Source organism: Ceratina calcarata, unplaced genomic scaffold (assembly GCF_001652005.2).
Source record: "Ceratina calcarata isolate Rehan_Ccalc_2016 unplaced genomic scaffold, ASM165200v1 scaffold92.2, whole genome shotgun sequence".
NCBI classification, from domain to species: Eukaryota; Metazoa; Arthropoda; class Insecta; order Hymenoptera; family Apidae; genus Ceratina; species Ceratina calcarata.
The window spans coordinates 972,636-992,493 of NW_017180576.1; the positions used below are offsets into that span (position 1 = coordinate 972,636).

At 35.2% G+C, this 19,858-nt stretch overlaps 1 protein-coding gene across 1 annotated transcript in view; it reads right to left on the minus strand.

The window, feature by feature from the left end:
* Positions 1-500: 500 nt before the first annotated feature.
* Positions 501-19,858, minus strand: part of LOC108631544 (dynein heavy chain 1, axonemal) — a 74,457-nt gene continuing 55,099 nt past the window's right edge. Inside the window, exons 38-60 of the mRNA XM_026818943.1 lie at positions 19,302-19,510; positions 16,752-16,854; positions 16,180-16,308; positions 15,072-15,192; positions 13,099-13,229; positions 12,686-12,791; positions 11,179-11,333; positions 9,418-9,808; positions 8,487-8,758; positions 7,412-7,722; positions 6,933-7,158; positions 6,358-6,553; positions 6,023-6,216; positions 5,456-5,610; positions 4,641-5,007; positions 4,085-4,264; positions 3,615-3,866; positions 3,275-3,427; positions 2,887-3,155; positions 1,992-2,218; positions 1,631-1,812; positions 1,421-1,544; positions 501-1,209 (exon numbers count right to left, since the gene is read on the minus strand). Of these exons, the coding sequence (XP_026674744.1) occupies positions 995-1,209; positions 1,421-1,544; positions 1,631-1,812; positions 1,992-2,218; positions 2,887-3,155; positions 3,275-3,427; positions 3,615-3,866; positions 4,085-4,264; positions 4,641-5,007; positions 5,456-5,610; positions 6,023-6,216; positions 6,358-6,553; positions 6,933-7,158; positions 7,412-7,722; positions 8,487-8,758; positions 9,418-9,808; positions 11,179-11,333; positions 12,686-12,791; positions 13,099-13,229; positions 15,072-15,192; positions 16,180-16,308; positions 16,752-16,854; positions 19,302-19,510 (4,668 nt within the window). The 3' untranslated portion in view covers positions 501-994. The remainder of the gene's footprint in view (positions 1,210-1,420; positions 1,545-1,630; positions 1,813-1,991; positions 2,219-2,886; positions 3,156-3,274; positions 3,428-3,614; positions 3,867-4,084; positions 4,265-4,640; positions 5,008-5,455; positions 5,611-6,022; positions 6,217-6,357; positions 6,554-6,932; positions 7,159-7,411; positions 7,723-8,486; positions 8,759-9,417; positions 9,809-11,178; positions 11,334-12,685; positions 12,792-13,098; positions 13,230-15,071; positions 15,193-16,179; positions 16,309-16,751; positions 16,855-19,301; positions 19,511-19,858) is intronic.

Genomic DNA, 19,858 nt, shown 5'->3' on the forward strand with positions numbered 1-19,858 from the left:
TCATTATCTGTTTATTATTAAACATATAATACATGTACTTCGTAAACATGTGAAAGTATATAATACACGGACGTAATAATCGTTTCACGAACGATATAGTAACGCAATGAAGTCACTGCTCTTCTACCTTTGTATACTTGCATTGCATCATTTGAGAAATACACAGCTGTATCATTAAAAAGCAAATGTGCAAAAGTAGACGAGCAGTGACTAGGTCATGCTAGCATCACGGGAGATACAAAACAAAAGTAAATATTCTATTGTCTTTTGTCTACAACTTTTATGTCAAGTATATATTGATCAACGCGTTGATGATTAACATGATATCATGGGTTTAGATTTCGGAAATCTACCAATTCGAATAAGAAAAGTGGCCTATTACACTTTAGGCTCCTCTGATCAGAAATTTTGGGTGAAATTCTTTTCCCACAATATACCGAATTTAGTGAAGAAAGGCTGTCGGGCTTTCGTGCCGATGGTGCCAGGTACGTAATTGTAGAGTTGATTAAATTCCGTAAAAGAATGCAGTATAATAATACTAATTATAGACGATAAGATATTTACTGTATGATTTCAATCAAGTTCTTAAGATTTATACAAAGGACTGCAATGTACAATGCATAAGTCACATAAACATTTACAGAAGTAAAAAAATTACAATAATTTTTTATAGCTGTGCTCCTTAGTACTTTTTGCGTTGTATGGTCTCCTAAAGAGCATAGAAGATTAAAACGGAAGGACGCCAGTTTATATGAAAACGATACCTAGCGCGCTTATCCTCTATGAATCAAAATTAGACAAGTAAAGAGGACTGTAATGGAAATCTACCTGGATTATTTAAGATTTCATTTCTCTCTTCAATGATGATCAAATATGCGATCAAATATAATAAAAAGAAACTAAATTTTGTAATAACAATGCCTTTTTATTTCACATTATGAACTTTTATTTCAAATTAGACAAACAATGCTTAAAAACGAAATGGACTTTATCATTAGTAATCTAAAGCGCAAATTAGAGCTACGCCCTGTTTGATCCAGTGAGCTTGTGGTTTCCGGCTGGGTATCTCCATTGGTAACACGAAGTTCGTCGAGTGCCCAGTCGTGCTTAGTACTCCCGCTCGGTTGATAGTTTTGTACACAGGACATATGTACGTTCCATCCGGATGTTTGTGATGTACTTCCGGTAACAGTAGAATCGGAGGCATGTCTGCGGACGATTTAGCCAATTACGGAAGCCATACTGCTGCAACTTTTCTTTCAATACAATTAATAGACTATGGCCATTATTCAGATTCGTTAAGCATTTTCTATCCCTGTCTATCCCATATTTCTAGTCCCTGTCTTGTACAGTAAACAGCATAAATGCTTAAGGCGATCTTAAATATAAGTAACGACTCTTAATACCGGCCTATATTTACCAGTGTATAGCTCCTTGGGAAAAGATTCATTCAAATATTCTCCATCCCATCGGCAACCCTCAAGGAACAGACCATAAATGACACAACCGTCCGATGGTCTCTGGTGTGGCCTTGCACTCAATACCTACGTGTAACGCAAAACAAGGAGTATTGGTATTGAAATTTAATAGAACGATTATTTAATATTAAAAATTGTCATGTTCCGGTTACTTTGAAACTGAAATCAATCGTATCGATGGAGACGACATATTTTCTAGCAAAATTCTGCAACGTGCCAGTCAGAAACGCTTGCGGAAAGTAGAAACCGGAAATCCAGAATGCTGCCGGTATACCTTGATTCTCCCAAGTTTTCAAAAAGGCAATTCTCTCTTTCAAATCCAAAAACCACGCACCTGTATTTATATCATATTAGAAACAACCATAAATTTCATTATAATTAGATAATAAAAAATTTACAATTTTCCGTGTAATTTAAAACAAGTAGAGAGGTATGATTGTTTCACATAGTTTATGAGGAATCTGCTATCAATCTGTTGATTATTTAATCAAAGTATTCGAAACTGAACGTTACCGAGAGGTTTCAACGACGGGTATCCCTTATCTTGCCAAATTTGTGGAATTCTGTTGTTATAGAGGCTATTCGCTACAGTTTCTAACTGTTCGGACATAACGACCAATCCCTTCAAAGCTTTTAACAAATCTATTAAAGTTTGTTTCACCACTCGCAGCAGACCATTATATCGTATAGCTTCTTGAAGTAGTACAGTATTAAATGACTCCTCATATAATACCGGATATCTATGTAATATATGTATACATTGTATATTTATTACTTTGTATATTTATTTACGCACGTATTGTTAACAAAAATGAAATTAACGATAACGATTCAAGAGCATTATTTAAGCATTATAATAATTTTGATAATGTAATATTATAGATAAAGGTGTTTTAATATTTTCGGTATCGAGTTATGACATATTTTATTAATATTTAGCAATTTAAAAGAAATGAATTAAATAGATTTGAGATTATATGTAGAAGAGATGTATGACCAGTTCTTTCAGTGGACTGCGTTTGAAGCAAGACATTTAATATATAAGATCAGAGGCAAGACATTTAATATATGTATGTATAAGGCAGAGATCCGACGATTTATATAAACTCGAAGAAATCGAGCTATTCCTTCCGCTCAAATATGCTTGTTTGCATGCATATCGTAAACTGCAGTTTTCTAGGGAACACGTACGATTTATCAAAGCATACTTGAATGGAGATAACGGATAAAGTATAACATACGAATGTGTGTGCATAAATAAAATAACACAGAAATGCGTTTGATGACATTTCAGTACATAACGCGCGCCAGTTTTTCTGACAGTAGATTTTGTAAAATTATGTAAAAATTGTCTTCAATTTTCGTTAGAACACGCGTCAGTGTATATGAACCGTAATACTTTTGTTACCTTTGCTGGATGATCGTTAAGTCGAAGATCGGCGGTATTCCGGTGAGCATTTCCGTGGCTAATTGTGTGGTTACTTCTTCGGTGCTCGCCGCAGCGATTCCGACTTCTCGCGGTTGTAGGGCGAGTAACGTATTCAGACACGAGTACGTCTCCGCCTGAGCGAAGCTGATGTCCGCGTTCGGGTGCATGCCGAACATTGACGGTTCATCGTTCAGAGGGAACGTTTTTATGTACTCGATGTAATCCTCGAACTTAGCCGTCTCTTCTAACTAATAAAGAAGCATAAAATTTAAATAAAAACATAAACGTTTAAAGTATCAAATAGAGTTTTTGGATCTAATAATGAAATTTGGTCAAATGTTAATACACCGTTAATCTAAGCACATACTTGAACGTAACGTCCGGTTTCGTCAAATTGATAAGTTGAAGATAAAATTTCGGGTTTGTAGTAATCTTGCAAAATAGTTAAAACGCATCGTCGATCCCAATCATCTGTTATTCGACCTCCATAGTTAATATGACCAGCTGTGTATATCAACACCTTTATGGAATGTTAAAAAATCCTCTTACAAGATTCAACTAGATTAAAATATCAGAAATACGTTACGTGTATTTAATTAAAAACAAAATTATAATAAATTCTAAAAGCCATCAACGTTTATAGTAGCACAGAGGCTAAAATTGCAAATTGTAAATCACACATTTTTTCTAAGAATATGTAATCTTACTTTGAATGGCACAACGTCATATTCTAAAAGGAACATATGCAGCTGCGATATGCATATTCTCAAATCACCGTCGGTAAATTCGTAGGGGATATTGAATCCGAGAGAGCCGAATTTCCTACGTTCCAGCAATGCCGAGTGGAAAAGGCACAACGAGAAGACCAGCCATTTGAAATTGCACACCTTCGGATGGTCGGATTGTAAAAAGCTTTGCATTTCCGTTACCTGAGTCAGGTAGGCTCGAAACATGTTTGCCTAAGAAAAACAGAATCATTTTATTTTTTATTTATTTTATGCTAAAAACATGCATTACGACAATTAGGATTTATATAAATCCTAAAACATATGTCTTCCCTAGAATATTGCATTAAACATAAGGTGATTGTAATGAATAAATGATACAAAATTTAAATAAATAATAAGAATTTAATGACGACGAAAAAGGAATAGAAACAATTTTTATATTATACGACCTTTATGCCTCTGGGTGGTTCGACCGTCATCTTGCTACTGTTTTGGAGAATGCTGACAGGAAAGGCTGGCGAGGGTGAAGAGGTGAGCCATAAACGGAAGTCGCGATGGTTCTTTCCCCGCGATAGAGTCTCGACCAAGGTTTCCATCTCCGGCATCCAACTCGGTGCCAAATGGCAATTCTATGAAAATTTAATTTATTTAAACGACAGACGCCGGGAGGGGCTTAAGTTTATTGAACAGTATTGTCTATTTCTTCCCTTATTCATCAATAAAATTTTCTCTACTCTCGTTTAACAATACAAGATGTGAAAAGTTATCGCGTATATAAAATAAAATTCATGTATAATACAATTTGTACGTAAGACATTAAATTCGTGTTACAATCCAATTTGCACATGAGAAATAAAATTCGTGCATTATAAGATTTATGAAACAATTTTATGTTTTATGAGACTGGCAATGGTTTTATATTACTGCTTGAAAGTTTATAAAGTCATGTTTATAACAACAATTATTCAAGATTAATTCTATAGCGTTATGAGAAAAAATTCTTACTTGAAAGAAACACCAAGAGCCCTGTTCCGCAGATAACTTCATCATTGCCTCTGCTCTTGGTCCCTGTCCCTGGCCGAGGGAGATGGCGTGCAGCTTCGTGATCATTTTTAATTTGTCCGCGAACTTGTACAATTCCGCGGCGGGGTCAGTGCCGGTGGACAGAATGAATACAATGGGAGTGGTTGGTGAGGATTCGTTGTAAATCGCGGACAACTCGGCCGTCTGAGGCTCGACGAACTCTTGGCCTAGGTACTTTGCCAAATACAATTGCATAGCGTTCGTCACCTTGTCGGGACGCAGACACTTCAGCACTAACATTTTCTGAAAATCGTCTAACTTCGTTTGCCACGGATCGGGGTACAGGACTCTGCAGAGAAAGAGAATTTTTCATTTTCGTTTTATATAATGATCAGTTTATTTAAATAATTTTCTATGTTGATACACGTGGAACACACAATGTTTCATGCAGTGATTAGTATACACATATTGATGCCTCCTATTCATAAAATCTCGGTGGACCTATGCAATATAATTTTATTCCACGGATAATTGAACACGAATAATGTAACTCAAATACCGGTTTGACGTTATTGCATTTATATCACCGATCTCTATAGAGAGAATCTCTCTATAGAGAACACTGATTCATAGAGAGATCAGTATATCACTGATTTCTATAGAGAGATTTATAGAATTACATATATAATACATTTTCTTACTGTCTATATGATTAGTGATTTACGTATTTGGACCATAAAATATTTTGTTAGTTGAACAAAAACTTGTGAAAGGATCAACTTTAATAGTCTACTCACAGATGCGCCTCTTGAGCGTCGAACACGACTTTAAATTGAGCCATCGACTGTTTAAAGCTCTCGACGAAACCTGCAAAGTTTGGCAAGTTCTCAAGTGCCTGAATCTCTTTCCAGCAACGGGGAGTAATCCATTCCGGAGCTGGATTCGGACCCTCCTACGTTGGGAAATATCAAACTTTATGTGAAAAAGCTTGGGGGAATGAGCCTCCCACGCTGAGCATTTTCCACGTGGATCACAGAAAATTGTGAAACGAAAATAGCATTCCTTTATGATAATAAAAAAAATGTTAATATAATTATTTAATTGATATACATTAATTAATCAGTTGTTTCGAATAAAGAGTCTTCTCTGTATAATTAAGGATTGTATTTAATAAAAATACTTGTTAGTAATGTGTCATTAAAAGGACAAATAAGTAACTATTATTAGAATATCAATTTCCAATTTATGCTTAATTATCTAAGTTCATCAACTTTAGGACATTAACAAAAAGAAAATTGATCAATATCAGTACGAGAAAAAGAAATTGCTCGTCGATAGCGCGGTACGTTAAATTTATCGCTTACTTCCATTGGCTCGGGTCCCGCCAAAAGGTGCCTCCACTCAGTAGCATCGATTAATTTGTCGTTCATGCGTATTCGGGCGCAGACCAGAAATGCGAAGTGAAGCTTGTGTCTCTCGAATAGACTGCGGCACACGTTCGAGAACAGCGAGAACATGAATTTGTGGTTTATGTTCGCCACGCGCATTTGAATGTCAGCTGCAGATTAACAAGTAAAACATTAATAGTTTCACGTATAATTATTTCAGTCGTATCGCTTCAAAATTTAATCAAACCAATTATATATAATTGCAATTGGCATTATGCGACGCGAGACTCGTTTCGCGTTTTACTACTAACGGCTCTTTTCGGTGGCGACGATGCTGTTGTTGAAGATCTCAACGAACCACTCGAGGGAGTACTGGTACATCGTGTCAACGAATTGTAGATCGGATAAACAGAAGTAGAGGATTCGACCGCGAATCGCGACCGGGATATATAGCGACCTGGTTGTATCGATATCTGCTTGAGTGATCTCTGACTCTTTCATTTTCACCTATGCACATATGCACATACAGGATGATTCAACGAAAAATATTACGTCTTGATACGGGCTATGATATTGTTAAGTCAACAATACAAAGTGTCATTTAAAGAAATGAACGTGATCTTGACAAAAAAGTTTTCTTTCCAACTTTTTTTCTTGCAATGTATAGTCAATCGAGAACTGATCAACTGTTGTTGAAAATATTTTTTTGTCAGATTATCGCAAGTATTTGAAAAATCGTGAAAGGTGTTACATGGGACACTCTGTATTCTATGGCAGTGTATACAATTGATATACAGAAATAAATCGTATACATACATACAGTATTGTGTACTGTTAATATTGACCGAACGTTTACAATATGTTCTACTTCTTTTAAAATGCATACCTTGATCTCTTCGCTCTTGACTTTAGATGCCTCTAAGGTGAGAATAAGATCCATGTCATCGACGGCGGAGCCCTCGGATACTGACAATCGATATAAAATCCTATCTTCTATTTCCAGTAATTCCCTTCTCAATTCCGAATTTAACACGATTAAAGCGTTTCTCGTTTGTTCGAGGTCGGGTCGTTCTTGAATCACGACCAGCGACAGCATTTGATCCTCGAGGCCGCTTTAACAATATTTTCATCACATTATCATTCTTTCAAAACGTCCAAAGCAATTTAATCAAATGCCGCAATATATTTTCATCGAAGACGAGTAATGTATCACTTGCACCACATAATAATTAACTCGTTTAGTATGAATGCAGAGTTAGTTTTAGGAGAAATTCATATTGTCGTGAATACATATGTTGTACGCGAAAAATTAAATTTATTAAAGGAGGAATTCGATGCGGGTAAGGGGAATCTGAAGAAACCTACGTTTTGGTGAGGGCAAAGTTAACCAGCAGTATCTTGACGCATACTTCCGGCGTGTAATGAGGATTGGATAGTCTCGTGGTGAGAAAGAGGCGGAAGTCCGAATGATACGGGACGATGTTCTCGCCGACTTTCACACACCATTGGCCACCGTGCTCGAACAACGACCGTAACAGGATCGGATCCAAGCCTGCTTCCAGCTCCAGACCGATATTTTCTATCAGGCAAACTCTTCCGAATCGCACGCAAGACTCGAGTACCCGTAGCAATTCCTTATCTGTCATTTTTGCCACGGATATGCCGCTCTCCTTGTACTATTTCCCATTAAATTATAGTGAGCGCACAAGCAAATAAATATAAGTATAATTATCATGAATAAAATGCTTATAAAAGAGTGTTTATAAAAATACACGATGAGGCAATAATAAGTATCGTCAGAAATAATATTTATTGATTTAGTTATAGTTTCCGAAAAATGTGTTTTGATTTGTTAAATTAAAAGAATGAATTTCTTCAAGACGCTCCATAAAGTAAAAATGTAAAACATCTTTGAAGAAGGGATCAAACAATTCATTGCTTCTGTGCATGAAAAACAAAAGTCGTATGTTAAACAACGAAAGAAGAACGAAATAGTAGCGCTTTCAATTCATTGTCATTGTTAGATTAAAAAACTGTTGATCTTTATTAGAGAAACAACAATTGTTATTTGAATGATCCTATTATGAACAACATGCTTAACAAAGAAATGTATGTATACAGTATGCGATGTGTGAACAAAAATTGAAGGAATCGGTATGAAAAAAGAAAGAGATGGACATACATAGACCTAATCAATAAATAGACAGCGGATTTTATGCATTTATAGAAAAATTGTATATGCAGAAGGTACATATAAAGATTGCTTGCCATATAATATAAAAATTTATAAAATATCAGAGGCATGAGCGAATATTGCAATGTTTAAATGATAAAAGAAAAGTGTATCTAAAATACATTTTTTTAACATGTACCATAAATGTTTTATTATATGGTATAAGATAATGAAACTAGTGTCCATAACAAAAAGAGTAATCCTTACCAGATTACGGATCCACTTGTTTGCCTGTGCCTGGGGATCTATAAAAAGCGGCCACCGTTTCGAATGCATCGCGAGCACCGCGTTCTCGACGGACAGCATATCCCTCGGCAGACCCTCGATCTGCCATCTTCTTATTTCCACTTGGTCACCCAGAGTGGACACCGGGTCGCTACCTGCAGTGTGGGGCATGCCCTCGCCGAGTAGTTTCATCCAAGCTGTCAAAAGCCTCTCCCGATACGCGTCGGTGAACGGTGTCAAATAGGCTATCGCACCTGACAAGTTTAAGTTAGATATCCATTTCATGCGAGCGAACTCAAGTGTATATACAGCGTGTTCCGTAAAAAGTGTTAGAGCCGGAAATGGCAGAGTGGGAGGATCATTCTGAACAACAATTTCCTTTCGCAAAATGTAAAATGGGGCTTGATTTTTGAATTCAGTGACAGACGTCTTGGCTCGATTCATGATAGCCAGGGGAACAAGTGTTCCGTTCAGTACGAAGCGTTTTGAGAAACCAACGGATAATAAACTACATAAATGACAATGCAAAGAATTTGTTCGTTCTTTGTTATAAGTAAAAATTAATTTAACAGCACTTAATATAGCACTTGCAGCGCTTGTTCCTCTGGCAATGGCCGGGCGTGTATATTAGAAGTAAAATATGAAGTAAACTCGTTACAAAATGGATCTAGTAAAACGAACGAGAAATTTTATTTGAAGGCTACAGAAAAATGAATAAATGCATTGTTGGAAATGGAAATGAAAATTTCAATTAAAAGTAGATTGACAGAGGCAAATGAGAAATTTTGTCTATAGATACGAGAAATGAAGTAACTAAAGACGAATACATGAATGATTTCTGGGAATTAATTATTTTACATCACTTGTGGAAAATCGACCAGTATGTTTTTAGTTAGTTTAATTACGCTTATACCTGAAGCGAGAAGGATATCGCCAATGGCGTTTTTTACAGAGATGTTTAGCTCGGCAACGGTGGAGGTCCAACGTATTTGCTCGCCGGCGAGACCGTCGATCAGCCTGACAGCTCTGCCCATTCTGTCTTCGCAAAGCTGCTTCTCCTTCTCGAGGGCCGCTTTTTTATCCTCCTCCTCCTGCAGAAGCTTTCGCAGCTTCTCAATACCCTCTTCCACCTCTCTGAGCCTTTCTATGGCTGCAGTTAAAGTTCTCTCTGTTTCCACTAAAGCCTCCTCGGCTTTCGCCAACGCTTCCATCTTCGGTTTCACTTTCAGATTCACGAAGTAATAATTGTACATCGCGTGTACCCACAGACACAACGAATGACACGCCTTTGACACGTATTCGATCTAAAATAAGACGTTTCAGTGTCAAACAATAGTTTATTTTCAAACTGTGTACATTCCATAAAATTATCAATTTTTTTACTGATCTCTTAAAATACTGTACTCAAAGAGTATTCATGTTTTCACTAGTTAATATTTCAATTATTTATTTGCATACCCTCGCTCGAATGGTTTTCCTGTTTGAAGTACTTACCTTTGTCGTAAATAATAGTTGATTTAATTATTACGATGCCGTTCAACGTGAAAATACTAAGCTACTTAATGAGCGTATTTTCTGCAATTAACATTTCATTATTTCGAATATTGCGAAAATGTCTTTTCAAATTGCCAATTTTCCTTTGACGAAGTTAAAAGTTAGAAAGAAACACGAAACGTTATACCAATTAACGATTTTTCTGGCAACAAAGAACCTTTCATTATTAAATTCTAGGTACGCAATTGATTGGCATCGTTTGCAATGTTTATAGCCTTTTCCTTTATATTTTAATACATTCATTATTATCGTTTCTGTTAACATAGAAACTGTTTTCAGAGGAAAATTTTCCTGTTCAACGAAACCAATTATAAAATATACTTTCATATTTCCCGTTTCTATGAAATTTCTTTTTCGGATTTGCATAGTTTCTTGCAATTTCAAGCTGATTGTTCTGTATGAAACATCCTAATTAATGAATGGCAGACAACCTTTGAACGGGGTACCGTTTTTCTGGAATTCTATCGCATTACACCTGTTCGTGATTGTTCGTTACTGAGAAAATGATTAATTGTACGATGTACGAGTTGAAAACAGATTTGCTAATTCAGTACACGAATACACAGTCCAAGTTAATACTTACAGAAATGGTGGAAACATTTGCTGTTCTTTATCGTGTCCTTGTTATTTCAGAAAATAAATCATATTAATAGCATAAAAAATATAATAATATATATTTAATAATGATATATGTGATAATACTATTATGCAGCACTTAATACAGTATTAATTAATGATTATATAAAGCAAGGGAAATTGAGAAAGATTCAAACCTTCGATGGCTGGAAATTAGGATTTTCGATGTAAATTTTTAATTTATTAATCATGTCTTCGGTGAGATTTTCTTTGTCGTAATTTTCCATAGTATACAAGAAGTGACCCGGGTCCGCGAGCAGCTGGCTACCGGGTCCCCAGTAATCCCACTTCGGTTCCCCACCGTATCCGGTATCAATCTATGCAATAAATATTGAAAGGCAATTTGTCTTATATTTCCCTTGTATATACCCGAATCCATGCAATTTTCTACATGTATACATTTCTGCTTGTACACTTGCATGAAGTATTTATATACATACATATGTATATGTATTATTATTAGTATATAGTGAAATTCGCAAACCTTTACAGGTTTCACGTTATTTATAATACAAATGGTTTCGATAACAAGTAGCACGCCAACGGGCGGTCTTTTCATCGCTTTCACCTCGGTAATGTCGTTTCTGTTCAAAGCCTTCAAGCTCTTCTCAGCAGCAATTAGCATGGGACGCGCCAGACCTGCGCCCAATAGAATATCGATTAAATTAATACTTCGCAAATATCATTAAATGGAAGCTTGCATAGATCTTTCTTTTATAAACGCATTGATAACTAATCTAAAACCTGCTATAGACTCTTAAGTAGACCTGTACAAGCAAGCCTCTACATCTTGAATGCCTTCTATGCTTGAATACATTCTCTGGATGCATATGGTGCATCCACACATTCCGGTAAACCTTTTTAACATCATTTGTGATCAGGTCGACAGATGATGTAGCAGTTGCAGTTTTCTTGAATGAGATCAATTTTATTTAACGAAATTTCATTTAAGAGCTTTATTGAAGCTATTGGGAATTGATAACAGTTTAAAAGTAGAAAATGAAGAAAATATTTTCATTGTTTTATTCAAATGTAGAATGTAGTTCCAGTAATGCTGATTCGGCGGAGATTTACAAGTAGACTCATAGAAATGATAAAAACTTGTTCAAAGTATACTTGATTAACGATAAAGATTAAAATTTTTAATAATGAGAAGGAAATCTAACGACAGCGATGAATATGTAAACGTATCTCGCATCTCATGTTTACAACCGGGCATTTTCACTCATGAGCGACCTGAGCATTGCTACAAACGCTCCGATTTATCAGCACGAGTCTCCGCTTCAGTCGAATGATTTTTCAATTTTTTCCGGTCACTTGTCAAGGGACAAGGTAACAAGATAACTGCGCACTGTACAGTACTACCGTACACATGTTCCGGTGAACTTGTACAGGCCTGTGCGTCTCTGTCCTAAGCGTCCGTAGCGTCGGTTTTAAAATATTTTGAAGTAATACAAAATTTTTTAATTGTTTCTCGACCCAAATGATAAAAGAACAGTTATGTTCTGATATTTACCGAATTCGTCTTGAAATTCTCTAATTCTCTCAGATAGGCATAAAAAAATTATACGTTTATTTGCAAAAAATTGAAGATGACCTTGAAAAACATTAAAGAAAGAGTTGAAAAATAATCTTTTATAATCATGTTAAAGCTCTGTGGAAATCATGCAAAAGCTGATAAAAACATTTTTGATCGGACTGCTAATAACATAGTAATCTCTACTGATCACAATTCGTGATTCACCCTGTATTGCAAATGTGTAACTAGTATTATAGTTTGTAGTATAGTTTCCTTTCTATAATTTTTGTATATAATTTACCTAAGGATTACAGTTTAATGTTATAATTATAAAATTTACATAACAAATTTTTTCTTTATACGATTTCCATCTACGTCTGAATAGAAACTGTGTTAGCCATCATCTGATAAGAGTTACCTTATGAAAAGAAATATGTTATCGAAAACCTTAAAAACGAGCGCGAACACGTACTCAAATCAGCTTCTGCCTCGTCTTTGATAGCTTGATTCTCTATTTTCATCTTTTCCGCCATCTCCTCCTGCTCCTTTGCCTGTGCTCTCGTTTTCTCTGCTTCGACCTTCAATCAAAGAAGGAAAATCAGATTATACTGAAGAGATACCAGGCACATTTAGTTCTTAAAGCCAAGATCAAATACCTCACGCACGTTGAATTACATTTTTTTATCGTGAATGATTAGAATTTAGCTGTGTCATATACTTACTACAACGATTTTTACTTTGTTAATGAGAAATGAATATAGTGTATATGTAATTGTTTCATCTTTGATATTTATAAAGAAATATTCTTTAAACGATTGTATCATGTTTGTATCATTCGTTATTTAAATACAATATTTAAAAGAGTCATATTATATTAGTACTAACAGTGTCAAGGGCGATCCTTTCAATCATTTTAGCCGTGTCCTCTGCTGCCTTTTCCAACTTAGGTTTCATCAGCGCCAACAGTATTTGCATTTCCTTTACTTCTATCTCTGCGCTCGCGAGTTTATCTAAGCCTATCAAAATGTACTATTTGATTAAAATAACCTTCGTATCAAGTAATTTATGCAATTGATCAAAATGAATGTTTTGAATCATAATATTTCTTACATCATTTGAAATTATATTTTATTCGTTGGTCTAGTCTGACGTAGAGAAAATATTAATACTAGTAAGGTATTCGTAAAATTTGTATGAATTAAATCTGTAGTGCAGTTATTTATTTAATTAATTAGTTGTTTATTTCACACAAACACTGAGTAGTTCCCCCTTAAAATCCCCAGGTGATTTTTCTCAGTCAAGTGATATAGATTATATGATTAAAAACCTCAAATTTTCCCAAAGTTCATAAAAAGGCAATGATTATTTTTTTCGGAATTATGTAGTAACTTGTAAGGAAAGAAATGTACATGTCCGTTTTAGATGCAAAAGGTTGTAGCTGTTATTTCAGACTAAAGTCTCGTTAGTGACGGTCCACAGTACTCAATTAGTATGAAGGATGTCTCTATTTCCGTTCCCGGAGGCTACAATTTTATAGTTCCACGTAGGAGAAATCGATAGCTGAAAGCTCGGCTTATTGCGACTTTCCATTAGACGGGTTGTGCTTAATTTATCAACGGTAGATTTGTTGAACTCTGGTCCTTTACCTTTGACCCGATAGATTTTTATTTCCAACTACAACATCTCTTTTCTCTATTCTCTTCGCATATACATATATGTACCAAGGATTACGTAATGAAATAAAGTGTACAAAATGAAAATTTTCTTAGTAATCATTTGTTTAATATAACTTATATCATTTCAATTCTGCATTTAATTTCTATTTCTATTGTGCAATATAATATCATATATAATACATAAATATGAATTATAACATACAATTATACACGTATTAAATTAATGTTCGAATATTGTGTTCATCAAATTATTGTTCCAAATGGTTAATTGGAAGAATTATTAATGGAAATATATGATGTAGTCGGAAAGAGAAAGGGTGATGAAGATCTAATACATCTAATAATAATTATGGTATAACATAAAATACAATTGAATAAGAAAATTTTCGTAGCGTTTTCATGTTAATTTTGTAAAATAGTATTGCTTATAAAATACCATGTCGTGAGATATAAAACAAAAAATACATACACACCAAATGAATAACAAAATGTATGTTATGATTTTTGACGGACAGGAAGAATTACTATTTAGATTTCATTGTTCTAATTAATATTACAGACGTTTTATTTTGTATGAAAATTATCTAGTCTGTAATACATTTATAGATACAAGTCATGACTTACCCGCGGGTTAATACGAGCGCAAAGATTTTATTGTTATTTAAATCCCTGTATTATATGTAATAGTTATGAGAGCGATATTCCACAATTTCTTAAATTGCACGATCAAGGTGACTTTTTCGTTTTTTAAGAGCAAATCGATCAGTACGCCCTGATTACGAAAGATATTTTCGGAGGCCGTCGAACATGTATGCTCCTGGAACGAGCTGATCGAAACCCGTTTTCAGGGTTTCGACAATGAGCGCAACACTTTGCTAAAGTTGCAATTTTTCACGAATCCGATATAGACTATACAGATTTCTTTGTATAGATGAAACAGATAAGATGAATAAGTTGAGACTCAAATGAAAATTGTATACAAATGTATGTTTAATTTGAGATTATCATATAATATAATTTGAGATTATCATATGATATACTTAATAACATACTACATGATATAATGTATACATACACATTTTTATAAAGTATATATACATTTATTTTGATACATTTATTTTGGTAATATATCAATAATGCGTTGAAATAATAAAGTGTGCAATTTCAATATTTGTTACAAACCTGTGGAGAGGCGGTTCGCTGCCGCTTGTAGCTCGTGTTTTTTTTTATTCAAGAGATCACCGTAGCCGGAAAGTAATTCCAGATACGAGGTGGGTGTAACATAATTGTGCCGTGTCAGTTCCTACGCAATAACATTTCTCTTTGTACTAAAATTATATTAACGGGAAGAGAACAATACCCTTCTATACCGAATAAACCGGATATTTCTCCCAGTATAACAAGGAATTATGTATTTAACTAAAGAACGCTAGAAGAAGCTATCAAACTTCTGTACGATAGTGTTTCACTTTTAACGTATATAAGTATACATACAGGGTGTTTGTGAAATCGTGGTACAACCGGCAAAGGGATGATCCTTCACATAAAATCTAGGAATCTAGTTTTTTCATACGGGGCGTCATTTTCGAGAAAATCGAGTTTGAAAATTCGTTAGGTACGCGACTTTAATTAATAATTAGCCGTAAATTTCAATAATTGATTTATTCTAGTAAATTACAAATGTTGAAAATGTCTTCCTTGCTGTTGTAGGCAAATTCTTGCTCGACGAATTAGTGAAACGTGAACCGAAACTAATGTGTTCGAGTTTTTAACTGCTTCGAATGCCTGAACGATATTACCTTTTAATTGGTCCCGATTTTCATTATTTTCGGCGTAAACTATTTCTTTCACGTGACTCCACAAATGAAAATCTAAAGAAGTAAGATCTAGCGTTCTCGGGGGCCACGCAACAGTTCCACCTCAGCCAATCGAATAGTTGTAACTCTGGTTTAATAAGTAAAAACACGATTTTCTCGAAAATTACTCCCCGTATGAAAAAACTACATATGTATATTCCTTGTTTTCGATTAGATTTTATATGACGAATCATCATCCCCTTGCCAGTTATATCACGATTTTGCAAACACCCTGTATATGTATAGTATATGCATGTGTTCGACTTCTAAAAAAAAAATGTGAGCAAAATAAATTGGAAAAGATATTCTCGGGCTTTACGGATAGATAGATACGTTTCTCACACATGCATACGCTATCAAGTAGTGAGCTACTATACATACATATGTATACATATGTAGGTATACATGTATACATATGCTTGTGATCATCTCACCTCGAAGAAGAGATCGCTCGCCTCGATCACGCTGGAGTGCATATATTGGCACATTCTGACTATCGACTTTAACACGTCGTCCGTAATGGATTCGTCTGTGATGTCGGTGAGAAATCGCATCGCCACGCTCTGAAAAAAGAAGGTAGAAGGCCATATGTAATAAGAGGGTATCCTTCAATATATGTATTCCTCCCACGTGAATCAAATAAAATTGTTGAATCTACTGTATAAAATAAAATACCACTCTTTGATCAAATGAAAAACATCTTTTGGAAAAAGTAATTATTTATTGATTTTATCAAGATATTATTTGAATTTATCATATGACAAAACTAATCGAATGAACTACAGTTTCTTATTCCCAAATGTTCAACTTTATTTTATCTGACAACAGATCTCAAATGTCGTATAATGAATAGTAATCCTGTCGGGAGCAATGAAGGATTCGTCAGTAAATCCGATCAATTGTACTGTAGTTTATAAACTTGTGTAAATCAATGAGCCTGTATAATTTTGACTGAACGGTTTTGTTCGCAGGATGAGTATTACACGTTTCTAATTACGTTACCAACCTGAAGCGCAGCTTCCGGCCATGGACAGAACCAATCGATAGTACAGCAGTTCACCAATGCTGGGAATTGTCTGATGCGAGCGCGGAATGTCTCACCGATGGGACTGCGAGTTTAAATGTAATTACATTATTACTCTCCTTTGTTTGTATCCTTGTACTTTCGTATGGGTTTATTGATCGTGACAGACATAATATATAATGCATAAATGGAACTACTATTTTACAATTAGCATTTCCTATCGCGGCTTCGTCCGTAATACTTTTGTTTCAGTAAAAGAGTGGAAAAGGAACTTTTGACTCAGAATTTCGACCTCCTTCACACAACCTCAGTAGAAAGTCGTGCATTCTGGGACACCTTGTAAATGTCTCAGAGATATTTTTATTGGATAGAATACGCACACTTAAGTAATATCAATTCTGGTAGTGAAACAGTGAATATCAATCCTGTAATCAATTACATAATAGTAATCGTGTATATATTTAAGTAATCAGACCATGAATCATGAACAGTGTCAATAAAATTGTTCTTCAAATCAAGGAATAGAGACAATTTTTATGTAGTCATTGAGAAATATGACATGACAGGTGATCCGACTTTAAAGGTTTCATTCAAGGATTAGTTAGATCAAAGGTTTTATTAAATTTACTAAAGGATGAGACGTGTATAAAGTTTACACATGTGTTTTCGAAGTCTAGCAGGTGGCATTGAAAGCCTCGACCTCGCTACACTTGAGTAATTACAGTTCCATTGTACTTGTTTACGCATGAACGAGGCACCCCGTTCTCTACTGAAAATGCAGAACGGAGTCTGATGATGCCACGAATTCCGAATCTCCGTTCAGCGTGTTCACGTAATTTCCGGTGATATATAGGGTGTCCCAGAAAAAGTGTTAGAGCCGAAAAAGGGTGATTCTGGAGGTGTTTTTGAACAACAATTTCCTTTGGTAAAATATAAAGTGAGCCATGGTTTTTGAATTATTAACAAAAAGGACTGACCAATCAGAGCATGCGTAGGGTCGCTCCTAGCCGCTGGTAGGTTGGCTCGGGTCGTAACGCTCGGTCGTGGTTCAGCGCGGGCCTTACACGCGTTTTTATTGGTCAGTGTTTTTTATTAATAATTTAAAAATTAAAGGAAATTGTTTTTCAGAAGCACCTCAAGAATTATCTCTTTTCGGCTCTAGAATATTTTCTGGGACACCCTGTATTGCACCCCACTGTGAAACACGCAAATTAAGCTACTGGAAATGATAATTCACAACGTGACACAAAATAATACTGTTCATCGATCATCTCGTCGTCACTGACAAATGATACCGCATCCCGGGTCGTCACCTTTCATCGTTTACCAAACGCTCTCTAGATTTCCTTTAAGACATGTGTAGTTTAATTTCAATCCAGTATTTCTTAATACATATAGTATAAATTTCTTCGAGTGTATAAAATCATTTGTCAATTTTCTTCAAGTACTAAATTACAATGTGTGGCACGTGATGGATGATACGTAAATTATGTACGTCTAAGACATTAGTATAGTGCCTATACTACAAATGCAAAATGTTCACTCTAACATTTCCCAGACATTTACAACGCAATTTAATTAAACTCGCCTACACTTTACGAATCGATATAAAACGTTTTTCTGCAGATGAATTCCTTAATCCGGATTGCCGGCAGCATACCCTTATTTGTGAATTAATCCTTACAATTACACTTTGACAAAGCACAACAGATTTCCTCAGAACTCTTGAAATAAATAAAAGTAAAGCGTTGCGATTGATAGATTATTTCAGGCGATTGTTCTTGTACCTTGATCGATAAGAATTTTAAACACAGCAAAAAGAAAAGCAGATTTACGTTGTCCAAGTTTTTGTTAATATATTTAAGGCATTCTCAGTAATCGATATCCATATTTTTCCACTCGAGTGATTTAAATATTTATTATAAGATTCTAAATTTATAAGTTTTTCTTTTATAAAGTAAGAAGGCTATTAATTGTTCTAAAGACTAGTTAGTGAAAAGGAGTGTACATATAGACAGTACGTAAACATGCACGTAGCCCTATTATCTGATGCGACATCCACCTCCATATGAATAGACTCTTGCGCGTGACGCCTTTCATACATCATCAGCCATCGTTGTTCTCTTTATATCTCCAATTACCTCAAAGTGGAAATCCGTGGGGTGTTCCAAGGATATGTTATGAGTAAAAAAATATTGTGATTCTAGATACTCCCATTTATATCTCATTTCGCAGTACGAATTACTAATTTTTAGACTGTAGATTTCGTGCGAGCATTCTTTGCAATAAAATATTAGTAAAGCTGTTTCCAAGGATTATAATATAAATACTACATATGATAATAATAATAGTAATAATAATGATGATAATGGTAATAATAATAATAACAATGATAATGACGATGATGGTGACGACAATGATGAATCTGTATAAGATAAAATATGTAGGAATGTACATGTGTTAATCCGAAAATACTAAACAATGAAAAGAAGAGGCAAAATTCAAGAGACGAGTTGTGCCTATACTGCCTACCTCATAGTAATTACGACGTGCAAATTGTTGCGGACCATTTTCACGTACGCAGAGAACAGGTTGCTTCTGTTTATTTGTAACCCGGCCTCCTGCACATGTCCACGCATCGAGTGGAAGATCCGTTCCATCTCGTCCATCTTGTAGATGTTCGGCACGTCGCCGTTGTTTAGGATGCTGTTTAGGTCCTCTAACATGGAATCGTCCTTTATCTATAGAGGGTGTCCCAGAAAAAGTGTTAGAGCCGAAAAGAGGTGATTCTGAAGGTGTCTCTGAACAACAATTTCCTTTGACAAAATGCAAAGTTAGATTTGGTTTTTGAATTATTAACAAAAAACACTGACCAATGAGAGCACGTGTAGGGCTCGCGCCCAGGCACGGTTGGCTCGGATCGTGACGTACAACAACCAGTATCTATATGCACTATGTACCGGAGCTGATTCAGTACGGTTGGAATTTGCCCTTGTTTCACGCGCGTTCTACGCGTGTAATTTCCTCTGATATCAGATACTCGTAAATGGTGTGCGAATATTTGAAAATGTGATAAATGTGAAAATGTG